The sequence below is a fragment of the Carlito syrichta genome, unplaced genomic scaffold (genome assembly GCF_000164805.1).
Source record: "Carlito syrichta isolate Samal-C Ts95f unplaced genomic scaffold, Tarsius_syrichta-2.0.1 Scaffold312724, whole genome shotgun sequence".
Classification (NCBI taxonomy): Eukaryota; Metazoa; Chordata; class Mammalia; order Primates; family Tarsiidae; genus Carlito; species Carlito syrichta.
Window position 1 is genome coordinate 1,345 of NW_007256820.1, and position 12,698 is coordinate 14,042.

At 42.8% G+C, this 12,698-nt stretch overlaps 1 protein-coding gene across 2 annotated transcripts; it reads left to right on the forward strand.

The window, feature by feature from the left end:
- The first annotated feature begins 931 nt into the window (after nucleotides 1-931).
- On the forward strand, nucleotides 932-10,756 carry LOC103272531 (mitochondrial intermembrane space import and assembly protein 40-like). Of its 2 annotated transcripts, XM_008070018.1 has the most exons (2): nucleotides 932-982; nucleotides 10,352-10,756. In XM_008070018.1, the coding sequence occupies exons 1-2, from the start codon at nucleotides 932-934 to the stop codon at nucleotides 10,754-10,756; spliced, it is 456 nt and encodes a 151-aa protein (XP_008068209.1). The 2 variants fall into 2 exon arrangements, with proteins under 2 accessions (XP_008068209.1, XP_008068210.1); XM_008070019.1 differs by lacking the exon at nucleotides 932-982 and having other exon boundaries at nucleotides 10,334-10,756.
- Nucleotides 10,757-12,698: the final 1,942 nt, after the last annotated feature.

Sequence of the window (12,698 nt, forward strand, 5' to 3'; positions counted from 1 at the left end):
GAGCAGCATCAGCATCATGGTGTGCGAGATAGCAGTCCCGAGGCAGAGATGATGATGACATTCTCTGTGGGAAGTGTGCAGGCTGTCCACTGGGCATATTCCAGTAGCAAACATCTAAATGGAAAGACAAGGCAGAGTGAAAAGACATCACTGCTGAGCTGCCCACAACCAAGGCCAATCTGCAAAGACAACCCGCTTGCTCTCTCATCGCAGAATTGAAAACCTTGGTTATTTGTGCGCAAATTGCTCAACTCCTATGCCTGTAGTCTGTCAGAAAACCATGTAAAAATGAACATAATCACTGGTGTCAAGACAATCTAGGGAGCAAACTAGAACCATGGAGAAGCGTCCCAGGGAAGTCTGTCTGTACTGTTTAGCAGTTAGAAAGTAGCACTATCAAAGGGGAAATAGGAACCTGGGCTGCATAGTGAGACCTCATCTTTACACACACACACACACAATTAGCTGGGCATGGTACGTGGGTGTGTGCCTGTAGTGGAGGCTGAGGGACACAGCTTTGAGTGAGCTTGGCCTAAAAAAGGGACAGAGAATTATGTGATTTTCCCCAAGCACACTAATTAATTTGTATGTCATTTCTCTCCCATTAACATGTGATTAAGACCATCATGTGAATGTGTGATAACAGCCTCAGAAAATTCTGACTATTTCTCAAAAAGAGAGGAATCTCTTCCTTATTCAACCTAGCTTAGAAAAGAGAACTCCCAATTTAATATCAATCACAGTGACTTGACTTTTGAATTGCCAACTTGTCAAGAGATTAACCACCAGAGAGAAAACTCTGGATAACATGGAGTCATCATCTGTGAAGGGGTTGTACTTGCCTTGCTCCTTCACTGAGCTGTGAATAAGATAGACTTGACACTCGAACATGCACTGTGACTTTCCTTCTCTCTATACCAGAAGGGAAACGATGCCAGAAGCAAGAGCCACTGTCTCTACTTATCATCAATATGCTTGGAAAGTTTTCATTCACATAAGATTCACTGAAGACTTTGAAGGATGCTTTTATCCTTATGTTTTATGACAAATATTGATCATTTGTCTGATTTTCTGTGAAGAAATACACATGATCAAGTTTTGACCATCATAGTTCAATTCCAAACTTCTTTCCAACTTTAGGAAACCTTTAACTATGAGGGAAGCTGCAGCCTATTACAAGAACAAGCATGATAAGCAAATATTCAACTTCCACATATGTAAATTGGGTTGGAACTCCAGGGTAGGCATGTCACAGAATAATGGAGCAATGCAGACTGTGCTGACGGACCCATTCTAGCCCACATTCAGAGCTTAGTATGAAATCATCCCTTCGCCTCTCCCAATGGAGACCTAGGTACCAAAGAGATGCCCACCCATACTTATGATTATCACCAAGCAACTTAGAAAGAAAGGTGTAGGACAAAATCAGGGATATCAGCAGCATTCATTTTAAAGCATATTCTGTGGAAAAGGAATCCCCAAGTCATCAAGTCAATGGTTCCTAATGCCTGAGGCTGATTCTTTGTTGACTATGGAAGAGTCACTTTGGAAATATATACAAATGTGTAGATTTGGGGGCTCCCCTTTCAGAGAATCTTGGCGGATTCCAAGAATAAACATTTTTAATAAGCTCTTCCCATTCTCCACCTTCCACCCATGACTGACACTCAGTGGGGCTTGGGAGTCACTGGCCTGGTTCATATGGTTTCACCCAGGAAAGATCACTTATTTGCCTGCTCCCACAGTGACACATTTGTCCCGTTTGTTTTTTCTTAAATTCCTACATCCTTCAAGGGAAGAAATGCTTCATGGGATCCCAGCTACTCATCCTGTCTTCAAAGCCAATCTGCCCCACCAGAATCAGAACTCCAAGATGAGCCACCTTGGCTGGAGGGAATACTTCCTACACTCCTGGTGGGGAGGGGAGCACTCCAGGAATGTGCTCAGCCCCTGCCTCCCACAACCACACAAGAAAGGGCCTTCCTGTGCCCATTAGGAGGAGGAATCAGATGTCTGCCACCAGCTCGTTCTCCCTCCTTTTTGGCATCCATTTGCCTGCAGAGAACAAACATTCTCACATGCTTCTGGCAGATTTCGGACACGTGATTCTATTTTGATTACCTGTGATCAAATACTATCTTAATTCCCAAAGAGCTACTTTTTTCCTGTAATATGAAACTGCTTTGGGGGAAAATTATGTTTTTCACTATTGTCATTTCTATGGGTGTGCCTAAGGCAAGACCCTCTATGCTGTCTATTTTACAGCAGCAGACTCTCACAGGGTGGGAGCTGGGGAAATCATGAGTTTCCTAAACGCTACCGGTGACTGGGCACTGATTCTAACTCAGGGGTGAAGCACCCAAGTTATCCAGCCAAGTGCTGGCGTTTGACTACAAGAGCGTTTGAGCGCCATCTGCTGGATTCTCAGTTCATTCTCACATTTGGTTCTAAACTCGGGCAAGAGGAAAAAGAACAATTGCTTATTGACCCCCAATTCCAATTTTTCCACTTCCATTTACCATTACCGGGAATTTTGTCCACACTTCCAAGGAAATATTTTAGTGCAAGAGATATCCAAGCAACACTGACTCCTTTGTTGAAATGCCTGACAAAAATTTGAAATAAAAGATTTTATCCAGCCTGTAATCCCGCGCCTTTGGGAGGGTGAGGTGAGTGGATTCACTGAGCCCGCGGGTTCGAGACCCGCCTGGGCAGCGAGACCTCATCTCTACAATAAATAAAAAAAATCAGCCGGGTGTGGTAGCGCATGCCTGTAATTCCGGCTACCTGGAAGGCTGAGGCGGAAGGATCGCCGGAGCCCAGCAGGTTGAGGCTGCGGTGGCCGGGAGCGGCCACTACACTCCAGTCTGGGCGACAGAGTGAGACTCCAACTCAAAAAAAAAAAAAAAAAAGATTTATCCAGTACACACTTACAAGCACCTTGGGCCTATATTTTGTTTTACACTTTTAAGTGGATATAACTAACATAGAATGCAAACTGCATATGTAATCCTGGGTTTGAAAGTTAATATGTCTACGTACAGAGAGGTGTCACCTGACAAGGTTCTGGCAGATTTCTGATAAATGATTCTATCTTGACTACCTGTAAGCAAATACCTATCTTAATTCCCTAAGAGATAATTTTTTCCAATACTATGAAGCTGCTTTGGGGCAACAGAATATTCCTTACTCTTGTCATGTCTATGGGTGTGCCTAAGGCAAGTCATATTTGGTCTGGTTTGATCATCTATTGAATGGAGTATTAATGACTGCACTGACTCTCAAAACAGGTCATACACTTGGAGATGCATACAGTGTGCTAAGTGGGAAATTATTGTGCCACTAAGGGTTCCTGTTGTAGAAACAGGGAACCCCACATGCAAGTTGGGTTTCTGTCCTCTGACCAACCTCCAGAGTGGCAGAACCTGCCTGACACACATTAGACCATAGACTCCATAGCTGTTGAATGGTTCTTGAGAGGATTTCAGGTAGTCTTTTTCTTCACATCTCAGTTTGCTTTTGTCCCAACAGTAGCTGGTTTAAAGAATGCCAATATAATAGCATAACACATTTAAGACAATACACAGAACTGCAGAAATAAGTGCACAGAGTGGCTCACGCCTAGCTTGAGGCAAGTTTACACTGTAGTCCCAGCTGCTTGGGAGGCTTAGAGAGGATAATCTCTTGAGTCCAGCAGTTGAAGGCTACAGTGAGCTGGGATTGTACCAATGCACTCCAGCCTGGGTAACTGACAGAGCAAAACCTTGTCAAGACGGGGGCGGGGGAGAGGAAAGGAGAGGAGAGGAGAGGGGAGTTGAAGAGAGGGGGGACTTAGAAAATAGAGAAAAAGGAAAGGAACAAAGAAAGAAAAAGTTGTGCACTTACCATGTTAATAGCATATACTGGCTTTCTTATACATCTCTCTATGTTGTTGATTTCACTGTTCTTGTTTTATCAAATGGAGGATCATCCAGAAGCTCAGGAAATAATTGCACTAGAATTTCATCTCAAGCAATGCAAAAAAAAAAAAAAAGACTCGTTAATTCCAGTCATGCAGGATTGATATATTTTGTTCTATAAGCACCTAAAGTTATTAATACAGTGAATAAATGACACAAACAAAATGTATATGGAAAATTATGCCCTAAAATGCCTTGTCTTGAGAAGGGAAACTCCAAATACCTAAACCATTCCTCAAAAATTTTGATGGTATAATATATCCTGGGTAGTAAACATTGCCCATGGAACAAAGTCAAAGCTAGACTTGGAGGGGAAAGGAAACACTGCCCGCTATAGATATAAGGCCCCAAATCTCATAATATTTCTTGTTATTATTTTCCTTCTTGCTCCCGTTGTCATGAACAACCCCGAGAGTGTCTCAAAAATGACCCACAGCCGGGCTCGGTGGCTCAGCCTGTAATCCCACGCCTTTGGGAGGCTGAGGTGAGTGGATTGCCTGAGCCTGCGGGTTCGAGACCCGCCTGGGCAGCAAGACCTCATCTCTACAATAAATAAAAAAATCAGCTGGGTGTGGTAGTGCATGCCTGTAATTCCGGCTACTCAGAAGGCTGAGGCGGAAGGATCACTGGAACCCAGCAGGTCAAGGCTGCGGTGGCTGGGAGTGGCCACTGCACTCCAGTCTGTGCGACAGAGTGAGACTTCAACTCAAAAAAAAAAAAATGACCCACAAATGGGGTGAAAGTGTGGAGGAAGAAATAAAACAGAACACCATAAAAAAATCTAAAACAAAACCTAGGAAACACTCTTGTGGACATTGGCCTGGGCAAAGTATGAATAACTAAAACCTCCAAAGCAATAGCAACACAACAAAAATTGACACTTGGGGCTTAATTAAACTAAAAATCTTCTGCATAGCAAAATAAGCTATCAACAGAGTAAACAGACAAACTGCAGAGTGGTAGGAAATATTTGCAAACTATGCATCTGACAAAGGACAAGTCATCAGATTCTATAAGGAATTAAAATAAATCAACAATAAATAACTCCCTTAAAAAGCGAACAAAGGGCATGAACAAACACTTCTCAAAACAAGACATGCAAGCAGCCAACCAACATAGGAAAAAATGCTCAAAATCAGCAGTCTTCAGAGAAATGTAAATCTAAACCACAATGAGATACCATCTCATACCAGTCAGATGGCTGTATTAAAAGGTCAAAAAAATGCTGGGCATGGTGGCTCATGCCTATAATCCCAGCACTTTGGGAGACCAAGGAGAGGCGAGAGGGTGCCTCAGCTCAGGGTTTCAATATGAGCCTTGTCAGCTTGGTGAGGCCTTGTCTCTACTATAAATCAAATAGAATTAGCTGGACATGGTGGCATGCATCTGTAGTTCCAGCTACTTGGAAGGCTGAGGCAGAAGGACCTCCTGAGCCCAGCAGGTCAAGGCTGTGGTGACTGTGAGCATACCACTGCACTCCAGCCTGGGCACAGAGTGAGACTCTCACTCAAAAAAAAAGTCAAAAAAATAACAGAGGTTTGTGAGACTTGGGAGAAAGGGGAATACTCATATACTGTTGGTGGGAACATAAGTTAGTCCACTCCCTATGGAAAGCAGTTTGGAGATTTCTCAAAGAACTAATCATTTGACTCAGCAATCCTACTGCTGAGTATATCCCCAAATGACAAGAAATCATTTCACCAAAAGGACACCTGTACTCATATTTTTACTACAGCACTATTCACAACAGCAAAAACATAGAATCAACCTAGGTGTCCATCCATGGTCAACAGGATGAAGAAAATGTGGTACATATAAACCATGTCATACTATGCAGCCATAACAAAGAACAAGATCATGTTCTTTGCAGCAGCATGGATGTAGCTGGAGGACTTTATCTTAAGTGGATTAAAACAGAAACATAAAATCAAACATTGCATGCTCTCACGTCTGAGTGGGAGCTAAATATTGAGTACACACAGACATAAAATGGAAACAATAAGACACAGGGGACTTGAAAAATGGTAATGGATGGAGTGGGACAAGGATGGGAAAACTACACATTGGGTACTATGTTCACTGATGGGTGATAAGTCCAATAGGAGCCCAAACCTCACCATCATGCAATATACCCATGTAACAAACATGCATGTGAGCCCTTCTAATGCTAAAAACAGGAAAGAGGATGAGGTGGAGAGAGAGAGAAGAAGAAGAAGAGGAAGAGGAGGAGGAGGAGGAGGTGGAGGAAGGGAGATAGGGAGAGAGAGAGAGAGAGCAAACAGAAAGCTCTTTGTAAAGCTACTAATAATTGTTCAGGGTTATAGTTTTTGAAATGTCTTCTTTCCCTTTTAAAGTGTTCAGGCTAGGCCAGGCACGGTGGCTCATGCCTATAATCCCAGCACTTTGGGAGGCCAAGCTGAGAGGATTGCCTGAGCCCAAGGGTTTGAGACCAGCCTGGGCAACTTGGCGAGACCTCATCTTTACTATAAATTGAAAAATTAGCTAGGCGTTGTGGCACGTGCTTGTAGTTCCAGCTACTTGGAAGGCTGAGATAGAAGGATTGCCTGAGCCCTCAAGTCAAGACTATGGTGGCCGTGAGTGTGCCACTGCACTCCAGCCTGGGCTACAGGATAGACTCCAACTCAAAAAAATAAAAATCAAAATCAAAAGCTTTCAGGCTTCTACCTTCCCTGGAAAACAGCATCTTTCCTTTTCCTTTTGGGTTTTAGGTTTTTTTGGCTAGCCACAGATAAAGCCACCACAAAGTCCATTCATGCTGTATCTATTCTGAGTCCATTTCCAAGGACTACTTTGGTGGATTCTACTCACTTGAAGGAATAGGTGCTTAGGACAGAGGCACCAGAAAATTAACCGTGAGAGTCACCAAGAAAGTGATCATTCTCCTCACCACCCCCTCCTTGATGAATGTATTAACTTACAAGCTCCTGAAAACCTTGCTTAGAGAGAACCTGGGAAGGTTGACCAGGTCAGTGGGCCCTTGGGGGGGATGGGCGCGTGACAGAAGCTTCCCAAACCCAGAACCAGGCTTCCATTTTCAGATGCACTCACTCCCCTCCTACACATGTGGAGCTGGATTCAGAGACACTGGATCACTTGCAGGTCTGAGAACAAGTCTTCTGCCTCCTAGACAGAAGGTACTGAAAGCACAGTGTGAAGGCTAACACTGAGTGACAACTGGGCTGAATTGAGGGATGCCTACATGGCTGGTTAACCATTGTTTCTGGGAGTGTCTGTGAGCTTTTCTCATTGCACAGCTTGCAGAAGGCCAGCACTAGACTTTTCCTTGTAATTGTATGAGTCAATTCTGTCTAACCAATTCCCATTTATGTATACAATATCCGGTGGTTCTGTCTCACTTGAGAACCCTGACTACTACACACAGCTAGAGGTGTTGCAAGCAATACCTGCATCTGTTCATTTACTCCACACTGGTCACCTGCCAGTCAGTGAGTCAACGTGGACTACCTGGGGAGGAGCAAACCTAGAGTTCCTGACATGCGACAGCTGCTGGAACAAAGGGTGCATCACATGTCGAGAGATACCACCCACCCATACACACAAGCAGGAATCTGCAGGCATCACCTCCTAACCCAGGAAAAGCATCAGCATTTACTCTTCCGGGAGCTCCTTCTCATACCTAAGATGATCCTCAGTCTCCATCTCCAATCCTGACCCACATCACAGGCACCAGGATGGAGAGACCTCACTGCCAGTTAGCCTGCTTCCTTCAGCAGATGGTTGTGGTTCTGACCTGCTTGCTCAGTCTCAGCCCTCTGCTGAGTGGCATTCCTTGGGCTTAGCTTTGTTGTTGTTTTAAAAAATTTTTTGTTGTGATAAAATATGCATAACATTAAATGTTCATTTTAACTCTTTTATAGTGTACAATTCAAGGGCATTAAGAGCATCCACAGTGTCGTATAAACATCACCACTATTTATTTCCGGAACATTTGTTACCATCCCACACAGAAACTCTGTCCTCTTGCTATAGTTTGAATGTGTCCCTCAAAGTTCATGTGTTGGAAACTTGTTACCCATTGCAGCAGTGTTGGGAGGTGGGGTCTATGGAAGTGTTTAGATCATGGGGACCCCACCCTCATGAATGGATGAACACAGTTATCATGAGAGTGGGCTCCTTGTAAAAGGAGTTTGGCTCCCGCTTGGTCTCTCTCACTCTCTGCCGCACTTCTGCTTTCTGCCATGTGATGTGATGATGCAGCAAGAAGGCCCTCACCAGACACGGGCCCCTTGGTCTGGGACTTCCCAGCCTCCAAAATCATGAGCCAATAAATATCTGTTCATTATAAATTACCCAGTCTGAGGTATTTTGTTATAACAACACAAAGCAGACTAAGACACCCATTTAGCAATAACTACCATTCTCCCCTCTCAGCCCCTGGTAACCTCTGTTCTACTTTATGTGCCTATGAACTTGCCTATTTTGGATAGCAGTAGTATCATTCAATATTTGGGCTTTTGGGTCTCACTGATTTCACTTCGTGTAATGTCTCCAAGGCTGTAGCATGTATCAGAATCTTGTTCCTTTCTATGAGTAAATAATATTCCATCACTTGTCTTCAACAGATATGTTGTATCTATTGATCTGTTGATGGTCACTAGGGTTGTTTGCACACTTTCCTATTGTGAATTGTACTGCTATAGACATCGATGTACAAGTATCTGTTTGAGCTCCTGTTTTTAATGGGTATTGACTTAGAAGTGGAATTGCTGGATCACATAGTAACTCTGTGTTTAATGTTTTGAGGAAATGCCAATCTGTTCTCCAAAGCAGCTGCACCATTTTACATTCTCACAAGCAATGAATAAGGCTTCTAATTTCCTTCATCCTCACTAGCATCCTAACTAACGTTTTAGTTTCCTTTCTTTTTTCTTTTACTTTTTTTTGAGTTGGGGTCTTACTCTGTCACCCATGCTGGAGTGCAGTGGCACATTCATGGACACCACAGCCTCGACCTACTAGGCTTAGGTGATTCTTCTGCCTCAGCCTTTCAAGTAGCTGGAACTAGTGTGCGCTATCATGCCTGGCTAATTTTTTGATGTATTGTAGAGACAAGGTCATGCCAAGTTACCCAGGCTGGTCTCGAACCCTTGGGCTCAGGCAATCCTCTTGCCTTGGCCTCCCAAAGTGCTGGGATTACAGGCTTGAGACACCACACCCTGCAGTATCCTTTTTTTAGATAATAGTGACTATCTTCACTATTGAGCATCTTCTTGTGTGCTTGCTGGTCATTTGGATATCTTCTTTGATATCCACATTTCTGTTCAAGTCCTGTGCCCAAATTTAAGTTGGGTTGTTTTGTTATTGTTAAATTGTTGGAGTTCAATATATTATCAGATATGTGATTTGTAAATGACTTCTCTCATTCTGTGGGAAAAATTCCTTTGATACTCAAAGGCTTTTAACTTTGAGGATATTCTATTTACCTATTTTTTCTTGTATCGTCTGCGCTTTTGGTATCAAACTTAAGACACCATTACCTAATCCTAAGTCAGGAAGATTTTCACCTAGGTTTACTTCTAAGAGTTATATATTATTAACTCATAGATGTAAGTATTTACCCTACTTTGAGTTTAATTTTATATGGCATAAGATAAGGATCCAACTTTGTTCTCTTGGCTGTGAATATCCAATTTTCCCAGGACCATTTGTTGAAGACACTGTTATCTCCCTTTTAGTGGCCTTCACACCCTTGTTGAATATCAATTGACCATAGAAATATGCATCTCTTTTTGCACTTTCTATTGTATTCCACTGGTCTGTATGTGTGTCCTTAGGCAGTACCACACTGGCTTGTTTATTGATGCATAATAGAAGTAAAGAATGAGTATTAAGACCAACATAAGACTATGTTTTTTATTTTAATTTTATTCTTCCTAGAACTTCTAAAAATATGGCGTGTCTCAAACATCATGACTGTAAACATATATGTTTGGTGAACTTGGTATAGAAAACTTAAAGAAATAAAAGCTGTAAGGTATAAAGTATTTTAAAGAGTTTGTACGTTTCAATTTCCATAGATGAGATTACAGAAATAAGAGAAATGTCCAACAATAATGACCTCAATGTGGATTCCTGTGTAATGAAATCTCGAAAAACAACAACAACAACAAAAAGAAGTACCATATACACTCTTTTAATTACTATGCCTGGAAGGCGAGGGCCCGGACTGGGGTTAGTAGGGCGCGGAGGCAGGCGTGCGGCGGGCAAGCCTGGAGGGGACGGATCCGCGCGGGCCTCGCAGCCACCCGCCCTGCCTGAGGAGAGGGAGGTCGCAGTGAGAAGCTGCAGCCGCAGACGCCGCTGCTGTCAGGACTGAGCGCCGGCCTGAAGCCATGTCCTACTGCCGGCAGGAAGGGAAGGATCGAATCATATTTGTGACCAGAGAAGACCACGAAACTCCAAGCAATGCAGAACTGGTGGCTGATGACCCCAATGATCCATACGAGGAGCATGGGTTGATACTGCCAAGGGGAGACACTCACTGGAACTGCCCGTGCCTTGGGGGAATGGCCAGCGGCCCCTGTGGGCCACAATTCAAGTCTGCCTTCTCCTGCTTCTACTATAGCACAGAGGATGTCAAGGGATCAGACTGTGTAGACCAGTTTCGGGCCATACAGGAATGCATGCAGAAATACCCCGACCTCTATGCCCAAGATGATGAGGGGGAGGAAGAGGAGAAGAAGCCAGTAGAACGTATAGAAGAAATGGCGCCCACTGAGTCTGCTGCAACCAAAGAAGAGAAGGGGTCGAGTTAATGAAGGCCACAATGCACTGGGCTCCCGTCCTTCTACTCAAGTGAAGTGGACCTTGACAAAATGCCTTTCAGTTGCCCTCCAAGAAAGTGTCTTTCCCTCTGTTGTCCTATGCACTGTAATGTACAAAATAACTTTTTTAGATGAACAGAGGTCTTGGCCTCTTGACATATACACTGAAGAAGGTGGGGGTTGTATGTATGTGTTTCCTACATAAACCTGTCAGCAAATGCAGCTGCCACTTTTGAATTCTCTTTCCTCAGATTACCCTGAATTTCACCACTTTGAAATAATGGGTGAGTAGTCTCAGCGACCAAAAATCATTACCCAGGAATGTTGCTTGTGAGTGAGCTGATTTATTCTGATTCGTTATATCCCTTTCAGTAGATTAAATTTTTTTTTTTACCCTTTTAGTAGATTGTATACCCTTTTGGGAAATGAAATATAAACAAAAACATCTGCTTTTTAAAAATGCTGGACTGGGGCCATTTTTACTAGAAGAGGTCAGATACATATTCCTCAAAATTCGCTTTGACCTTGAGTATACAAGGAGGTACAGTACTTCATTCCTGATACATTTTGATTTCTGTGTTGGTGTTGAGCTCCAGGTTTTGTGTTTGAACAGGAGATTTGGACACTCCCATCCAAATCCCCTTCAAAGGCTGGTTTTTACTTTTTCTTGCTATTCTGAAAGCCCTGGCCCATCTTTATGGTGGCTATAGTCTAGCCAGATGCAACATTCTTGAGAGGTGGGGGCCTAATAGTCACCAAAATAGCAGCCAAGAGAAGAAACAGTGTGAATTAAGTACTCAATTAAAAGGAAACATGATTTTTACCTGAAAAAAAAAACTATGCCTTATAGTAAATTTTGAAATGAGAAAATAGAATGCTTCCAACTTTGTTTTTCATTTTAGAACTAGGTTAGTTCTTAAAAGGTACTGGAGATTCCATATGGCTCTTAAAGTGGATTTTCCCACTTCTGCAACACAAAAGAAGCCTTTGGAAATTTTTATAGGGGAGGCACTGAATTTGCAGATCACTTTGGGCAATTTTAACATCTGAGCAACATGAAATCTTTCAATTCATGGACATGAGATGTCTTTACTTGTGTCTCTAATTGTTTTTAACCAAGTTTTGTAGTTTTTGACACTAGTACAAATCTTTCACTTCCTTGGCTAAGTTTATTACTCAGTATTTTATTGCTTTTATATCATACATGGAATAGTTGTCTTAATTTCCTTTTCAGGATGTTCATTGTGAGTGTGTGGGAACACAACTGATTTGTATGTTGAATTTGTATCCTACAACTTTGCTAAATCCATGTATTAGTTATGACAGTTTTATGTTATTTATAGAGTTTACCACACAAAAGACAAAGCCACCTACAAACAGAGATAATTCTACTTCTTACTTCCGAATTTGGATGCTTATTTCTTTTTCTTTTTCTTTTTTTTTTTTTTGAGTTGGAGTCTCACTTCGTCACCCAGGCTGGAATGCAGTGGCACGCTCACACCCAACCCAGGGTCGGCCTGCTGAGTTCCAGAGATCCTTCGGCCTCAGCCTTCCAAGTAGCCAGAACTACAGGTGCACACTACAATGCCTGGCTAATTTTTTATTTATTATACAGACAAGGTCTCCCCATATTGCCTGGGCTGGTCTCAAACCTGCAGACTCAGGAAATCCACTCGCCTCCACCTCCCAAAGTGTTGGAATTATAGGCTGAGCCACCAAGCCCGGCCAGAATGCCTATTTCTTTTTCTTTTTCTTGCCAAGTTACTCTTGCTAAGAATTCCAGTACAATGTTAAACAGAAATGATGAAAGCAGACATCCTTGTCTTGTTCCTGCTCTTAGAGGCAAGTCTTTTGTCATCCAGTCTAAGATTTTCTGGGGGTTTTCAAAACGCCCTCTATTTCATTACTTTTCACTCTATGACTTACTGTTCCC

Bases quoted from the DNA above. Each gene is read 5' to 3' on its own strand.
- LOC103272531 (XM_008070018.1), top strand. From the start codon at position 932: ATGCCAGAAGCAAGAGCCACTGTCTCTACTTATCATCAATATGCTTGG. The intron at 983-10,351 runs GTTTTCATTCAC...TACTGCCGGCAG, and splicing joins ATCATCAATATGCTTGGAAA to GAAGGGAAGGATCGAATCAT.